Below are 17,709 nucleotides of genomic sequence, written 5' to 3'. Positions count from 1 at the left end.
CGAAGGCTCCTCCAGCCAGACGCTCCGCTTTCACTGTCGCGTCTTCTCTCTCCCTTCTCGGTTCTTCCTCCATAGGCGCTGTCCCAGGAAAGAAAGTGCAGGATCAAGAGGCCTCCTGGTGCCACTTGTGGGGAGAAGTCTGGGACTCGCAGCACTGCGGAGAACACATGTGGCTTCCCGGCCAGGGACTGGGCTCCCGCCACTGCCTCCCCAAGCACAGAAGAAAACACAAACCGCAAATACCGTTCTGCCTTTTATTCCCCCTCATCCCCCAGATGTGTTCAGAACAGGACAACGGGGATGACGGGAGGAACAGCTGCGTTTTTAGAACGTGGATCTGCCCAAAGTGTATTCTAAGACACGAAACCATGCTGTTACCTCTTAGGAAAGGAAATCATTCAAAACTCATGGGCTGCTCAGGCTCCAGGCCAGTTTGGCGGGGTGGCAAGTGCAAGGTCTCAGTGCAGGAAGGTGCTGTCATTCCAGTGGGCTCACGGGGGTGCGGGCGTGCTGGGGGAGAGTGGACACGAGTCCGCGAGGATCTCTGGATGAAGCATTTGATGAAAACAGACGCTGCCTAGTTTCACTGGCTTTCCAGCTCCTGCTTGATCTCAGAAATATATGGGTGGTCTTTGCCGTGAGCTACTTCCATGATTGCAATGGCCTACGCAGAGAAAGACAGGAAGTGTGAGCGTGGAGAGGCCCGTGCGCCCACACCTCCCCCGGGGCTGCCCAGGACTCAAGCCGGACTCCTCGGCTCTAAGGCACAGGACAGGAGCTTTTGCAGAGTCAGGCTTGGGAAAGAAAGGAGACGAGACCGACTGGTCGCAGCGAGTCATCTAGTCCCTGCTGCCACGTCAAACACGCTGCACCACTGCCCGGGTGGTAGCACGGGAAACGAGGAAGAGAAAGTGACTTCGTGACGTTCTTTTGCCCTGAGATTCTACGTGTTAGAGTCAGGCTCGAGGGACCCAATCATTTGGCTGCGTTCAGTAAGAGAAACAGGCAATGCTGGAAGAGCAAAGTCGAAGCAAAGTTCAGCTCAAACCCACCTGGGCTGTGGCTGAGCTGACTAACCTGTAAGCTGTCGCTCAACTCTTCTTCCCTGTAACACGGAATTAAACTGAAAGCAGGTGGCTCGGCGTGGGGATGCTACCTCTACAGTGGGGGACACGGTGCAACTGTTGCCTGTGACCCCACTGCTTCCCGGCTGTGTGACCTTGGGCTAGTCACCCACTCTGTGCCTCATTGTCACCTAGCTGCAACACTGGAGTAACCCCCCCATGCACCTCTCAGATGTGATCTACTTGTATCTGAATAGTAAGACCCAAAATACTCCCCCAAAGAGGGCATTTTGCTGGCCGGTGACTACAACACACCTTCCTTTCTGTCAACTTTCTTTTCCCAGAGCTCAGACTCACGGGAGGCAGGCCGAGGGCACAGTGCCCTCAAGGGTCCTGTCCCTTGTCAGGCCTCCTCCAGCGTCCACGGATCTGTCACTTCATTGCCTGCCTGCACTCAGCTGGTACCTGCCTGGCTGAGCTTCCCTCCCCTAAGGCAATCGGTGTTGGATTTGAGAAGACAAACCCCAGGGTAGAAAACGGCCAGTTTCCTGTTTCACTGCCACTCCCAGCCCGGCTGGGCCCCGGATGTGGAGCTCTGCCCCCATCTCCCCCTCACAGTCCACTGGGAAGCTCTGGGGAACGAGGAGGATCAGGCTTCCAGGCTCAAATGTTCCACCTGGGAGATCCACACCAAGGAGGCCCAGGCCACTCACCCACCTTGCCTGAACCTCACGTTGTGCACCTGGGAAACCCACTGTGCTTCTCTGAGAGTTCAGAGAACACACACCCGAGGCTCCTAGTGAGTGACAGGGACTACAATCCAGGGCATCAGTGCACACGCATGGCCCTGACGCCGAGCGGCTCTCCTCCGGACCTCGATTCCACCCCAGCAACATCGCATGCGGCTCTGCCAGCCACGAAGGGACCTGCCCTCACCCTGGTGCCCTGGCCCGCCGTGGCCTCTGCCCACTGTCTTGGCTGGGCAAGGGGCAGGGCCTCGGGAGGAGTGTGTGAGCAGCCCCACCTGCCTTCCTTAGAGGAGGGCCTGGGTGTGGAGCCCCTAGGGACGTCCCTGTGGCTGCTAAGTGGGTTGAGAGCTGGCCTCCTCCCCCACACCTGTTTTCCAGCTGCGTCATGCATGAAGCCGGCCTGCAGGCCTCCCAGTTGCCCCAACCCTGAGCCCCGCCATCCACGTACCTTCCTGAGGGCTTTCTCCCCTGCAGCTTTGTTTTCCAGGCCCAGGTAGAGTCTGCCCAGCTTTAGCCACATGGAGGCCACGTTGAGGGAGTACAGAGGGTAATGCTTGCTGGAAAAAGAGACAACAGGCCACCTTGTCAGAGGCCGCTGGGCTCCCAGCGGGCTGGCACGGCAGGCAGCCAGGCTCCTCCAGATCTGCAGGTGGCTGGTGAGAGCGTGCACAGGCCCATGGCACCTAATCCTGTCCCTGGCGTGCAATCTGCGGAGCTGCATCAGAACCGCAGGAAAAACCCTACACAGAAACATTTGTGGTCTCCGTCTGGATTTTTCTACTTCAGGTATGCTCAAAGCAAAGCAATGGGAAAACACCTATTACAGTAAATGACCAGGGGCTGGCGCTGTGCTGTAGTGGGTGGGGCCACTGCCTGCAGTGCCAGCATCTTACGGACGCCGGCTCAAGTCCCAGCTGTTCCCTTCCAATCCAGCTCTCTGCTATGGCCTGGGAAAGCAAAAGAAGATGGCCTAAGTCCTTGGACCCCTGCACCCGCATGGGAAACTGGGAAGAGGCTCCTGGTTTTGGATCAGCCCAGCTGTGCCTGTTGCGGCCATCTGGGGAGTGAACCAGTGGATGAAGACTTCCTTCTCTCTCTGCCTCTACCTCTGTTATTCTGCCTTTCAAATAAATAAATCTTTAAAAAAGTGAATCTTTAAACAAAATGAATGTCCCTTGAGGCTGGTGCTATGGTATAGCAGGCAAAGCCACCACCTGCAAGGCTGGCATACCACATGGGTGCCTGTTTGTGTCCCAGCCACTCCACTTCTGACCCAGCTCCCTGCCAACAGCTTGGGAAAGCAGCAGAAGATGGCCCAAGTGCTTGGGTCCCTGCCACCCATGTGGGAGACCTGGATGAAGCTTTTGGCCCTTGGCTTCTGCCTGCCTCAGCCATCTGGGGTGTAAACCAGCAGATGGAGGATCCCTCTACGTAACTCTTTCAAATAAATTTTTAAAATGTCCCATTCACATGAGAGCAACAACTAGGCCTACCCAGCATGCTACCCAGCATGCTCTAAGACCTCAGCTCCCCTGTGCTCTGAGTTTGTTTAGAGAAAACTACAGCCGCTCCTTCTCCCAGACACACTGCTGTCTAGAGAGGACTACATATACAGGTGTTCTCTGTATGTGTTTGAATTTGAGAGAGAGCGTGAGCTCCCTTCTACAGGTCAACTCTCCCAATGCCCACAATGGCCAGGGCTGGGCTGAGGCCAACCCTGGAAGCCAGGAACTCAGTCCAGATCTCCCACCTGGCTGGAAGGAGCCCAATTATTTGAGCCATCACCACTGCTTCCCAGGGTCTTACACTGTCTCTTTGGTTTTAACTGAGGGTTGACAAGGAAGGAGCCACTGAGAGGGCCCCGATTCAGCCTGTAGGCGAGACAGAGGAGGGGAATACGGATGAGGGATTTATTACAGGCTAGTCTGTCCCACAAAAGCACATTCTAACTCACTCCTGGGCAAGGGGCAGTATGCTGCCTGGAGGGGCCCCTGAAGCCAGCAGCCCTCAGAAGGCCAGCGCTCTCCTGGCAGATCGCACAGAGGAAGAGCAGAGGACTCCCTCAGCCCCACCCCCAGAGGAAGGGGAGGCTTTGAGAGGAGCCGCAGTATAACAAATTCCTTTTCCTAGAACAGCATTTAGGAGCTGGCCTCCTCTTGGGCTCCCCCTGCTGGTGACTCAAGGCATACTGGGCAGAGGTGGCAGTGGAACAGACCAAGATTATCCCCAGCCTCTTCTTGACCAGGTGCTGGGGCTTCTGCAACTCATGGGAAACACAGGGATCTCTCGGTCTAATGGCCAGAGATTCTGGTCACTGGGTCTTAGGGGGACTCTGTAAATGTATGTCTGTGTTTAATGAGCACCCCAGGGACTACATCCAGCCCCAGTGTGGGCAGTCAGAGCCAGATGACAACGTGGCAACTTCCTGCTGTCTCCCACTTCTGGGACAGGACACTTCCCTGTGGCTAATAGCAGCAGCTAAGGCCCAGGCCGTTCAACTCAAATCTCATGATGTTGAGTAACCACAGCCAACCCGCTAGTCCAACACTTTCCCTTTCACAAACTGGGGCTGCAACCTTTAAAGGGAGGGGGGCTGGCACTGCAGCTTAGCAGGCAAAGCCGCCACCTGCAGTGCCTGCATTCCACATGGGTGCTGATTTGAATCTAGGCTGCTCCACTTCTAATCCAGCTCTCCGCTATGGCCTGGGAAAGCAGTGGAAGATGGCCCAAGTCCTTAGGCCCCTGCACCGGCATGGAAGACCCGGAAGAATCTCCTGGCTCCTGGCTTCGGATCCGCACAGTTCCAGCCGCTGCGGCCAACTGAGGAGTGAACCAGCGGATGGAAGACCTCTCTCTCTGCCTCTCCTCCTCTCTCTGTAACTTTTTCAAATAAATAAATAAATCTTTAAAAAAAAAAAAAAAAAGCAAAGGAAGGGGATGCTGTGTTCTGGCGGCTTCAGAGGCACCACTCACCACAGCAGGGGGCGGACAAGAACAGCAGCACCACCTGGGCAGTGTGCTCACACCAGCCTGTGGTACCCAGCACAGGCATCGGGCCCTGCGAGGGAACCTGCTCCAGCATCACACGCACAACCCCAACCTGCCTTCCCCGCGCTCTCCTTGGTGTTGGGAGAGAACAGGCGTGGCTCAGGGCAGCAGCGCCCTGCACCTCGTGCCTCCGGATGTGAGTGCTGACAGGAGGCGGGGGCGGCTCCCCTGGCATGTTGTGGCACAGTCCCAGCAGGCACTCAGACCCACCCGCGTCCAGGAGGCTCCGAACGGCCATGGCAATCACCTGTAGGGCTTAATGATCTTCTGTCCGTATCTCAGGGCTCCCTCCCAGTCCTGCATGTAGAGGCAAACGCCCATGGCCTGGTACATCATGTGCAGCATGTACACGTTACTGTCCTCGAACACGGAGCCCATCTTCTCCTGGCTGAGCTCGCAGATCTCCAGCAGCTCCGGAGGGGGTGCGGGGGCGTCAAGGAAACGACAGGCGGGGGCTTCCCCAGGCAGGGCCCGAGCCGTTCCCCTGCCCGCTCCACCCACTCCCTCGTCCCGAGAAGGCAGGTTCCAGAAAGCCACACACAAAGTGGGCAGAGATTACATCTTCCCAAAACTCCATTAGGGAAACCTGAAGGCCTCACCGGCCATACAAAACTACAAGCATCTTCGCCCCGGCAGGCGGAGACCCTCAGTCCTGTCGTGAGTGAGGCTGGTGACCATCACAAATCCTCAGTGTCTCCGTGGACCGCCAGTCCTCACCTGGCTGGAGCCCGAGTGTGGGAGCTGCAGGAAGCCAGTGCCACTGCCATAGCGCAGGGAGGTAACACCACCGTGCCTGTCCCCGCACTGCAGCCACACCCTCGGGGGAACAAAGCAAACTGTCTTTGAACTCCCAGAGTTCTGCAGTCGGCAGAGCTATGCACAAGCCTAGATCTGCCCTGTCCCCTGGGGAAGTCACTGGGTACCTGCCAGCCCGTGCCCTCGCCTGTGGGTTGGCCAAGGCAGCAGTCCCGCCCCAGTGACCTGGAGGGGCAGGCCATGATGAGCCACAACCTCGGTACTGTGCCTCCCCCAACGCCAAGCACCCAACAACCCAGGGCCTTCGAGGCCTTGTCCTACCCACTCTGGCCGGACCCGCCCAGTCCAGGATGAAGAAACCAGCTTTGTACACGGCTGACAGGGCAGTCCCCGTCACGGGTGGCCGCCACATTTCCACACCTTCAGCGGGAGGACTTCACGCCCACACCGCCCCGAGCCTGGTCCCCGAGGTGCCAAGGCGAAGGATATACTTGTAGTGCTTGGCCCGCCTGAACTCCTCTATGACGTTGCGTGCGTATCTGACCATGTCCCGGATGGCTTCTGCCTTGGGCGGGTCACTGAGCCGCCGGATTTCCACCTTGGCCTTGTCCTGGGGAAATGCCCACAAGTGCAAGGCGTCACCGCCCCAGCAGTAACACATGGAGGCGGTGGCCTGTTCAGTCTACAGCTACAAAAGAATGAAGGGACCCCATCTGGTAGACCCCTCTCTCATGGGTACAGTGTCACGGGGCGTCGGCATCAGCCACGAGTGGCAGGGCAGGTCTGAACAGAGCCCGTCTAACTGGCTCCCCTCCGGCTGACTCCGGGAGGTGGTCTCAAGGCTCAATGCCGCAGGAGATGCGCTGAGCGAGACAGGCGAGCTCCCTGGGCACAGGGGGTCCCCACCCGACCCGGAGTGCAGGGGCGCCCCTGCCCCGCCCGCCAGCCTGCCTTGTCTTTGGTGGTGCACTCCAGGCACTCGCAGGTGAAGAAGTAGGAGTCTCGGAGCCGCTCGTTCCTATCCTCTGTTGGGTACAGCAGATCGATGTAGCTGGTGAAAACCTAAGGGATGTGGGGAGGGCAGCTTCAGTCTGCAGGCAGGAAGCTCACCCCTTATCACTCCCAGGGCACTGCGAAGCGCTGGGTGGTGACCCCACAGGAGCAGGAGGAGGGCTGTGGGCCTGAGCACACTGCAGCCCCGAGGCTGGGCAGCCCTGGAAGGCCATCTCCCCTGGTGGGAGAGAGTCCAGAGGATGGGGAGTCCCTAGGAGAGGAAGCTGGGGGACCGACAGGACCCCTGCCTCCCAGACACAGCAAGCTGGGGCTCGGTCCTATGTCTCCTGGACAGCAGTCAAGGCCCGTCTGGCCAGACAGTGGACTCATCCTTGGGTCGGGCCTGTGTTGCCTCTGCCTGGCCTGTGTTCAGCTTCGTTTATTTCACTGCCTGGGGTGGCTTGTTGTTGTCAGAGCTGGGGGCTGGGGTTGGGGGAGGGGGAGCAGAAACACGCCCACCCAGCCCAGTCCACCTTTCTGCTGACATCATCTGGAACAAGAAGCACAGCTCAGGAGCCTGGGACCGGCGGCTCCAGGCGGCTTCAGGGGTCGGCTCGGGGAAAATGCAGCCTCGAGGGCGGCGGCGCACTGCTGCCTCACCCGGGACAGCTCCTGACCCTGCGGGGCCAGAGGACTGGGGGCCTCTTAACCTCTGGGCTCGCTGGGTTCTCTCGTCCTTGCTTTTTTGCTGATGGGATCTGGAACTAAGACTTGGGGCCCATGGAGGAGGCCAGCACTTAAGAAGGCTTGCCTGCCCTCCCCTCGCCGGGGATGGCCCTGACTACCCATGCCCCACAATTGGGCAGACACCCACCTGCACTGGCGCATTGCCCACTGCTGCCAGGGACCTTGGGCACCGCCAGGCATGGGGCTCAGTGCTGCAGAGACAGCCACGCTCTGCCCAGCCCGAGCGCAGGACTGAACACGCCGCGGCTCATTCTCACGCCCTGGGGAAGGGGCTCCTTCCTCTCCGAACGACAAGTAACTCTGAAGCACTGACTTGCCTGACCGGTGTTTTGGATCCAGGACGGCATAGGGCAGACAGAAACAGCAGCCAGCCTGGCCCTGCCCTGCCCAATTTCCTTCAAAATGATGGCTGGACACAGTGCAACAAACAGAAGGTGCCAGGAGATGGCGACAAAGGCCACTCCAGTGTCACTGCTCACAGCCCAGGCTGAGCCGGAGGCGGCGACGGGCGGCTCCCAGGAGCCTGAAGATGACTCTCCCACCAGTGTCCCCTGGTGGGACTCTCCCCTAACAGAGAGTCGGGGTCGTCCCCGCACAACAGTGGGAAGCCCAGACCCCGCAGCCCCTGGGGGACCTCCTCATCACGGGGGATTTAGCCAAGGGCAGAGAGGCCGATCTGTACATTAGGCTTCCGGCCCCACTTCAGCTGGGGACCAGTGAGCAGCTTCCAGGGCAAGCAAAGCGTTCATCATTTAACACACTGACGGCTGTATTTAAAATGTCAAGTTCCAGATTTGCAACAGCTGAGAAGTACTCAAATGAAATGTGTTGACGACAGCCCTTAAAAATCCGCATGGGGTGCATGAAACCTACCAAGGAACACAGCACAGGTGCCCAGCACCTCAGCAGGCCAGCCCGGCACGGAACGCCTGGCTCTCCCCATGCCTGAGGGTCCCAGGAGGGAGGCTGACGGGGTCTTTTCGCCAGACTGCCTCTACTTCCAGCTGGCCATCTGGATTACTCAGTGGTGAACTTGAACCTGCAGCTCAGATGTGGCACGGCAGGGCGTGGCATGCCCATGTGTCACTGGGGCTAACAGTGGGCCTCTGACTCCCCAGAGAGAAGGCTCAAGCTTGACTGTGTGGTGGTAGAAACAGACTCGAAAGAGAACCACAATTTTCAATCTGCTCATCCCAGCAGTCTCCTTTATCAATCTTCGAGAAAAACTTAAATGCATTCTTTCCTGTTTCTTCTTAACCAAGTGGAAGCCCCTGGGATGCAAGACTCAAAACCACAGCTCACAGACCTGATCACTCAGCCCTGGAGGGCCTGCGGACAGTCTGACGGCTGGGATCACTGGTGGCTGGCAGCAGAGTGACAAGTGACAGGACCCGGATCTGTCCACCACACGCCCCAGCCACAGATGGCCACGTACTCACCTCCTCGCCAGGGCTGATTTCCTGCACGGCTCTTACTTCCGCCAGGGTCCCCTTGTAAGTCACAATGACGTTGGGGCAACAGCTGTGATTCATCAATGCGACACTGTCAATCAGAAGAGAAAACCCGGTTTTCTGAATGAGACAAACTGCAGGGGGACCCTGGGGCTCTTGACTTGCTAGGCTAAAAGACCCGAACCACTGTAAGAAATCTCGGGGCTGGCCATCACCCACTCAGAGGGGGTTCTGGGTACGTTCAGGATAACAGCCGACATTCTGAACTTCACTGAAAAGTGGGCTCTACAATTCCAAACAGTGACATCCAAATCTAGAAAACACAAAACATGTGCCGCAACTACTGCCTCCTGACACCCAGGCACCAAAACCCACTGCCGCCTCCCGGGCGTTTGCTTCAGAAGCTGAGAAACACCAGGTGCCCGGGCGAGGCAGGGCCTCGTGGTCCCCGAGACACCTGCAGGAGCCCGCTCTGGGTCTCTCTGTGCTTCAACTTCCTCGTCTGGAAAACTGGGACAGGACTGTTCCTGCTGCTCTCTGCTTTTCAGGGACACAAGGAGGAGAGAGAGGGAGAGAGGGAGGGGATGGGGGAGAGAGAAGGGAAGGGGGGCAGAGAGAGAGATTTCGCCTATGTGAGGTGCTTTGAGCTTTCTGATTATATCAAGGTCAAAGTTCTGAGAACAGAAATTTCTAAACTACAGGGGAAAAGTGCTTGATCTCTGAAAATGCTGCCTTTGAAATCACAATGCCAAGATGATTTCAGCCCAAAGGGACTTTTCCCCCAATTAAAACTGCCCGGGAACTGGGGCTCAAGCTCGTCTGGGCACTTGTGTCCATGCGCATCGCTGCTCTGCTGCCCAGTGCCCCCTGCCTGACCCTTCAGAGGCCAAAACCCACTCTTGGGCTTGTCCCAAGAATACAAAAAGGGGAACGGGGATGTGAAGAGTGAGGAAGATGAGCTGCCCGGGTGCACCACGTGCAGTGGGGAAGCAGGCCTCAGCACCTCCTGGGGGCTGGAGGGCTGAGCAGGCTGGCCTTGGGCAACTCCCCTCTGTGCCTGGGGAGGACCACTTCCACCCACTGGGCTCCCCAGGAAGGGATGCACAGATAATCAGGTAAACAGAGGCACCAGAAGGGTGGTTGTACAAGAAAGAACAGCAGGTGTCTAGAACCGTCCCAGGACAGTACTGAGTAACTCCTTCCAGGACGCCAGGCCCGGGGCCACACTCCTCAGCTCCCTCTTGGCTCTCTGGACACAGAGAGCAGGACGCTGCTGCGTCCATCCTGGCTCTGAAGCTGCTGAGGGGAGCCTTCATCAGGCGGCCTAATGCTTCTCTCTTCCTCTCTCCTTTTCCCAGGGGCCAAGGTCGGAAAGAGCCTCTCCCAAAGAACCACTTTCTTTCTTCTTCGCCAGAATTCAAACTGTGAGTGACACCGTTTTGGCTGCAGGGACTGGTTGAGTGAGCATCCTTTCTCTGGTTCTAGTGAGCTGCTTGCCAGATAGGGACCTGCACTCATGCTGCTTCTCCCTATGGCCCACGGGACACACGCACACCAGCATCGCACGTCTGGGTGTGAGCTGTCCCCTACACTTCGTCAGAGTGCCAGAGCAGTCGGCAACTTGTGACCTGCCTGTGCGTGGAGCCGCTCAACCACGTGCAAAGCTTCCCGGGCTCCTGCCACGAAGGAGGAATTACGGAAACATCCGTTCCACCCGAGAAGACAAGGCCCAGAGCCGCTCGCAGCAGTCGGCTCAGGTGAGCCCACGAAAGCCTCCGTGTGCCCACTGCCTAGCCTTCCTTGCATTACCTGAATGTTCCAGAAGTAGAGAGAAAAATCCACCACTTCTCCGAAATGTGCCTCTGGTCCATGACTGACAAAGTCACAAATTCTCCTCCCCAACTCTGTGCCTCTTTCTGAACTCGTAGTTTTCAGAAACAGCAGATGCAGAAGCAGCTCATTTGCACGAGCCTATGGCCGAGTCCTGGCTGGCGATTAATAGTTCACTTTGAGCGTCAGAAACCAAACACACAACCAGATACGCGGAAAGCAAACTTCTCTACGGGGCCTGGGCCGTGCCTCCTCTGCCACTGTGAAATGTTCTCTAATAACAGCTCCCCGCCTCGCAGGGCTCAACAAGGAACTGCTCTCTTAACTACTGCCTTCAGAGCCTTAAGGGTAGGGGAAATATTTTGAAACCTGGCAGATTAAAAAGCAGTCTTAATTCCCTTGGAGATACACGTCTGCCGCATGCAGTTAGGTGGGTTATGTAAAAATTAAAAAAAAAAAATCAAATTAGTGTTAAATAAGTACAAAGAAGAGAAACGAAGTCCAACTCAGCCTACTCGGGGAATATCGCAGATCCCAAATGAGAAAGCTCTTCATCTTCAATAGTGAAGCCGTTACAGTTAACCTGCGGTTAGAGAGGAGAAAGAAAGGGAAAAGAGCTAAAGCTTCTCTCTGGATCCACACCGTGGCTTTAACTTTGACCTTTAACAAATTAACTACCGAGAACATCTGCTTTCGTGGTTTTCCAATCTCCCTTTTGCCCATGGTATCCTTTGTGCAAACAAAATGTACTCATCACCCCTAGCCACCCCTATGTGAACAAATACAAGCAGAACTGTTGGTTGAGGCACCCTCGGGGGTAGCCAATCTACCCACTTCCCAGTTTTTAACTCAGATCCCAAGGCTCCATGGACCAAAGTCAGGACACCCAGAGTCCAATCTGGTTACCCATAGCTGCGGGGTGCGATCCGGAGCCCATTTCTGAGTCATTTATCCTCAAAAAAAAAAAAAAAGGAATCAGGCCGGCGCCGCGGCTCACTAGGCTAATCCTCCGCCTTGTGGCGCTGGCACACCGGGTTCTAGTCCCGGTCGGGGCGCCGGTTCTGTCCCGGCTGCCCTTCTTCCAGGCCAGCTCTCTGCTGTGGCCAGGGAGTGCAGTGGAGGATGGCTCAAGTGCTTGGGTCCTGCACCCCATGGGAGACCAGGATAGGCACCTGGCTCCTGCCATCAGATCAGCGCGGTGCGCCGGCCGCAGCGCGCCTACCGCGGCGGCCATTGGAGGGTGAACCAACGGCCAAGGAAGACCTTTCTCTCTGTCTCTCTCTCTCTCACTGTCCACTCTGCCTGTCAAAAAATAATAATAATAAAAAAAAAGGAATCATTCAACCCAATGCCTAAGACATAAGGGGGGCAGTCACTGTGAAAGCCCTTACCCTTCAGGCCTAGTAAGGAACAGAGACCTTGACTTTGCTGTCGTGGCCAAATCGACCGCAGCCTATTTCAAAGCTACGCTGCAGTGAACAGCACCGAGGGCAACCCTCACCCCTGTGGAGGGCCGGTTTAGGACTGCCCTAAAAAGTCACCTTTCCCCAGACAATTACGGAGAGACCTATGTGCTACACTGAGAAAGATGTGAATAGGCCAAAACCTGTGGCCTCTGAGAAGGAGACAGGATTCAGACGAGACCCTCTGGCAGCACAGCCTGCTTCCCCCCACCCCAAACTAGGTCACGGTTTTTCCAAGACTGGTGGCGTCGGCCGAACACTAACGTGGCAATTACACTTAAAACGGACGGGCTAAGAGCAAAGGTTTGGAAAACCTGGTACACAGGGAGGCGATAAGGGCCATGCTGGGTCTGCCTGGCAGGATGGACCACTCAACACTGAGCAAGAGAAACAGGAGGGTCCCGTGGGTGAGAAGACAACACGCAGCCTTTGAAATGCTGAGGGCTTGGGCGTTTATAAGTGGAAGGCTTAGCAAACTCTGTTTTGTGCCAGCTCCACGTACCTGACTGGTTCAGTCATGGAGACATCTTCCCCCCACCCTTAAGCAATGACCGTGAACCAACAGGGCAGGCAGAGTAAATCAGGATTTTCATTCATGCAACAGAACGAAGGGAAGCGTGACCCACATGCTTCCTGCCCCAAGTGCTCTATGTGCGATCTCAGACTGGGCCCTAACGCCTCCCGAGCGTCTGGCACACACAGAGGACAAGTGCCTGCAGACGGAATAAACGGACGTAAGGGTTCAGCAAGTTTTCAGGACTCATCTACGGGCAGACAGCTCCCGACTACGCTGGGGGGTGAGAGTTCGTCCTTTGCTTTTCAGTGCCCTCCTCGGCAGCAAGCCCAACTGGGCCCGTCTGTGACTTCAGAATCCTTCATGCTCCAACGTTCTGTGACTGTCAGTCCCCTGATGCCCTCCCCCCTCCCCGCCCCCACACTGCCTCTGCTGCACGTTTCTTCATGAGCTAAGCATCACTGCTGTTCCTTTCCGGGAGGCGGTGACGGGGTTCCAGCCAAATCCTACAGCAGTTTTCCTGCCAGCTTTCTGTCCCTTCTGATAGCTCCCTAGGGAAGAAAGGGGAACTTGCAAGTTAAGAACGATGCATGGGCCACAGTCCTTTTTTTTTTTTTTTTCTTTCTCCCCAAGTCAAATCAGGCCTAAGTGCCTTGCTAAAGCTATTGTCATAATTAGCATTTAGACTAGATGTAGGCTGCACACCAAAAATACACTTCACAGCCATGCACCTGTTCCCAGAGATTACAGCACACCTCGATGCTGGCAGAGTGCAGTCACCTTCGGCTGCCAGCTGCTGCGGGGCCATGAGTTAACCCTCAACAGCCTGCGGTGGCCAGAGGAAAGGACTCAAGGTGGGGACAGCAGACAGGCGGGGGGGCAGTGAGGGAGGACCAGCAGGGGCATGGGGGCACCTCTCACTTTGGTTCTAGACTTTTCTCTGGGGACATTCCATGCCCCGCGATGCATGCTTTTACCCTTTTTCCCTTTTCAGCATTTTTGAAAGTTTTATGGTGCTCACTGTAGAAAACTCAGAAAGATCACCCAGTGGAAAAGGCAACACGTTCTACAACTCCAAACACAAAGCGCTGTGAACTCTATTCCAATACTTTTCAAATATGTATGTGTACTTTCAGGCTGAGAATGTTTTTCAGATCCTGCTTTCATAATTATTCATGTCATTTATTACTGCTTCCCCACATCTTTAGACTGGCTCTGCAAGCTGCATCCAACGGCCAGGTCGTAACTCATTTCACCAGACTCCTACTGATGGCCATTTACACAACTTCTTTCCCCCTTTCCTCCTTGTCCTCTTTCCCCTCTGCCTCTGCCTCCTTTGGCTTTTACAGGAACCCTACCAGAAGCCCCCTGCGTGTGCCTCCCGGTCCACAGTCTCTGGTTCTTTCCCTAGGAGAGATTCCTGGAGATGCAATCACAGGGTCACTCTCTTCTAAGACTCAAACCTGTTCTGATCCTCCCAAGCCCCGATGCACCTGGAGGCAGCAGGTTCCAGCAGGGGGCGTGGCTGCTTGCCCCATGGAGTAACATCTGACACCAGTATCTCCCCTTGGAAAGTCACCTTAGCCAGGTGCCCAGACTGCAGAGGCGCACACAGGGGCATGCGAGGGAGAGAAACCCAATCGAGTGCCTCAGGCCAGGGAGAGCAGCCCTGGAGGTGCCCGGAGGTCTGCGCACCTGGCCGAGTCCCACAGAAGGCCGACGGCTGCATCCTTTCTTCCCTTAACAAGGTGAAGCTCTTAGCCTTGGTGCCCAATTCTTTAGTCGCCTTTAAGTTGCTCCTGTTTAGAAGCCTAACATCTTGTCACAGCTCATTCTGGAAAACCTAGGTGGCTCTGAGGGAAGATTCTTAGCAGCCACCAGAAACAATGTCCCCCACGGGACCCGGCCTGGACTCCTCTCTGCCAGTGTCCTTCCTCGGGCATCACAAAGGAGCCTCCTCTCGGGACACCTGTACACCTCGGCTGAAGTAAAAACGCATGAGGGAGAGAAGGACATTTCCTGCTAGGGTGTATGGTTTAAGACAGGAAAAGTACATTGAATACAAGAACTTCAAATGGCTTTCTCTTTGCAAGGAGCATAGGAGTGACGGAGAACTGGGGCACTGGCCACTCCTCTGCTCTCATGATCTCTGAAGCCACACCCCTCAGTGAAGGCCACACCCCTGAGATGGGACCTCACGAGGCTATGGCAACAAAGGGCCCAGCAGGTCCATGGCCTAGGCTTTAAGTATGAGGGGCCTTTAAGAAAAAATTCATGAAAAATCTGCATGATGAAGGCGCTACGTGTGGATTTCAAAAAAAAATGTGTGCACTAAAGTCAACTTACCCGGTAATTCACTTTCACACAAACTTTCTGCGGTACCCTCAGTGGGGGCCACGGTTCTGTTTCTGTTTACCTTTGCTGTGGGGCTGGAGGGAGGGGGGGCTCAGGGGTGGAGCTCAGTGGGGGAAGGGCCAGACCCAGTGGGACCGGTGCTGGCCCCTCACCTGGGCGAAGAGCACCACGAGGCTGTCGTGGTCAGGGAACTCAAGGTGCTTGGAGTAGAAGTGATGGAGAGCGGAGATGTCACTCTGAATCAAGTCCTTCTTCTCATTGTCCAGCTTATCTAGGTCTGTGGATACACAATCCGTTACTGCTGGTGGAAGACTCCAGATTTCTAGCTATATCCTTTGTGTTTTTTTTTTTTTTTCACTATGCATGGCATGGAAAACTGGGGGAAATGCAAAACTCACCATGATGAGCCCCAGAGAACACATTGGGTCTGATGAACAGACCCCAGGGGAAAAGAAAGCACCCCGTTTTTTCCTCTTCCTCCTTGTAGGATCAGAAGTCGCTCAGATGTGAAATGTCCACTGACCATTTGCAGGGAGGTCAGCGATGCGTGCAGGTGACTGGTAACCAGCCTCGGTCTCATCGGGGACCCCAGCCCTGGCATCTGTGATGGGCCCTGGCTCCTGTGTCACAATCAAGCCTCCAGACAGCCCCAGATTTAATGCTTTTCCATAAGGACAAAGCAAAGACCTATAACCATGCAGTGTGCCGGCACAGCCAGCAGGAGATGGCTTGGGATGCACTAACCCATCTTGTGAGCTCCCACCTCCCTGTAATTATTTCCTAATAAACCTTGTCTACTTGGAAAGAAAAAAAAGTTAAAAGCATTTTTTTTTTAAACAGTACACAAGTCAAAACCTAATCACTGAAACAAAACATCCCCTGGCCTCCTGCAAGCACAGGCCATCCCTTCCTCCTGGTCCCACCCAATCCACATGCAGCTCCAGGCTACAGCCAGGCGCACACAGACTTACGGGATTCAAACTCCTCCACAGCCAACAGCTTCTCTGACGGCGTTCTCTCGGGGTGGCTTTTCTGGTTGTTGGGGAAGAAATCACACAGAAAGAGCTGAACACCCAGTGTGCACAGCGGGACTCTCCCAGCTACATGATGTGAAGAAACAGCAACCATTGTCGAGGAAGCTGAAGGAGAGATCTGCTTGGGTGCTCAGAGTGTGGGCGCCGTGTCCAGACCCAGAGGGTGGTGGGCTCTCTCTGAAACACCTGCCCACCTTGCTCTCAGCACCCTCAGGACACTGCGCACCCAGGAGGCTCGGAAGTGCTTGTTATGGGAACAAGCAAGGCCAGAAAACAACTTTTTTTTTTAGGGCCCTTACTTAAAAGGACCGAGTCTACAGACAAATCATCCTATTTATTATTTCTTGCTCTTAAAAAGGAACAAAAATCAAACCCCCCATCCGTTTTGCACTTTCTTTAAGCATAGGCTAAAATGATCTCGAATTCTGTGTTTCAAAAAGAACACTTTTGGTGGCATCTGTGAGCCCAGATTCACTTTAAACGTGTGGCTGGCTTTGTTCTAGACACCCCAAGAGGAGCTAACAATAGTAAACCCGCTAGGCTTTGAGCACATGAATAAACTTGGTGTTGACAAGAGTTCAAACGCAGAGCTCAGGAGCTGGCCCGAGGCCTCCTCTTTGTAATCTGGCTATTCAATTTGCGGATACAGGTGGTCTGGCTGGGCGCTCACCTCCCTAGTTAACATGTTAGGCTTCCCCTCGGAAGTTTGGTAGCCGGTCTCCCCTAATCCTTTGCAGGCTACTAGAATATCAATGCTCTGGTTTTTTAATCATCAAGTCCTAGAGAGATGAAAAGATGGTCAGGTGCCTTTTCATTTAATAGACTATTACTAGTAGTAGTAATTAAAATACAACTTGAATGGAACTCGCATAAACTCATCGTAGCATTCAGCCTGCCCTCCTGGTGCTAAAACATCTCAGTCGTTCTTTTTTTTGGGAGCAGAAACCTTTCATTCACAGGATGCATGTCTCTAAGATGAATAAGTCACCTTGCCCAGGAAAGCTTTTCATTCAAGAAAGTGCCCCAGCTTCTTCTGAAATCTTCCCACAGCCACTTCAATAGCTTCAGGAAGTCAGTGGGAGAAGAGAAGCAGCCGCAGGCTGGGCTTCCATCCTCCCAAAAGGCAAACCCACGGCAGCCAATGCATTACTCACCCCTACCCTTTCCTTCAGCCTACCACCCTGCACTCGTTTAAAGATGGCCGATTCTGAGAACCCCAAGCTGAACTTCCCCCAGGACAACAGCTCTGACTTCTCGGTCTCACTCCCCAGGCGGTCCCTGGGTGGCTCTGAGCTGGCCAAGTGGCATTTCGGCAACACCTGACCCAGTCCGAACATAGCGGGACAATGATCTCAGGGCTGGGCAATGTTCTCCTGTTTGTGCAGCCCAGGATCCTAACTCGGCCTGGGGACAGATCCATGCTAATCATTGCAATCACACTTGGCTGAGATGAAGACAAAATAGAACCATTTTTAAGGAGCGAGGGGCTGGCAGACAGACGTATGGCGGTGGTGGAGGAGACTTGAGCTTTTTAAGATTCACAGCAGACAGGCCTCGCTGCCTACCTCTCTGCCCAACGTGGCAAGGCCAGACCTCCTGGGGACACACACTTTCTCAGTTCCATGCTGCCCATTTCACAAGGGCAAATCCCATGGCGTTTTCCTCTCCTCTTTTTAGTTCAGGCCTTTGGAGATCAGGCATCTAA

The 17,709-nt window shown here is 55.2% G+C and overlaps 1 protein-coding gene across 1 annotated transcript in view; it reads right to left on the bottom strand.

Annotated features, from left to right (window-relative positions):
• Positions 1-240: 240 nt before the first annotated feature.
• The window catches only part of SMYD2 (SET and MYND domain containing 2), a 52,686-nt gene continuing 35,217 nt past the window's right edge, over positions 241-17,709 (bottom strand). The window contains exons 4-12 of the mRNA XM_062210341.1: positions 15,942-16,002; positions 15,123-15,247; positions 11,154-11,221; positions 8,797-8,899; positions 6,569-6,679; positions 6,107-6,227; positions 5,109-5,283; positions 2,262-2,370; positions 241-664 (exon numbers count right to left, since the gene is read on the bottom strand). Coding sequence (XP_062066325.1) covers positions 584-664; positions 2,262-2,370; positions 5,109-5,283; positions 6,107-6,227; positions 6,569-6,679; positions 8,797-8,899; positions 11,154-11,221; positions 15,123-15,247; positions 15,942-16,002 — 954 coding nt within the window. The 3' untranslated portion in view covers positions 241-583. The remainder of the gene's footprint in view (positions 665-2,261; positions 2,371-5,108; positions 5,284-6,106; positions 6,228-6,568; positions 6,680-8,796; positions 8,900-11,153; positions 11,222-15,122; positions 15,248-15,941; positions 16,003-17,709) is intronic.

Source organism: Lepus europaeus, chromosome 14, assembly GCF_033115175.1.
Source record: "Lepus europaeus isolate LE1 chromosome 14, mLepTim1.pri, whole genome shotgun sequence".
NCBI lineage: Eukaryota > Metazoa > Chordata > Mammalia > Lagomorpha > Leporidae > Lepus > Lepus europaeus.
This window is presented reverse-complemented; position numbering and strand designations above follow the sequence as displayed.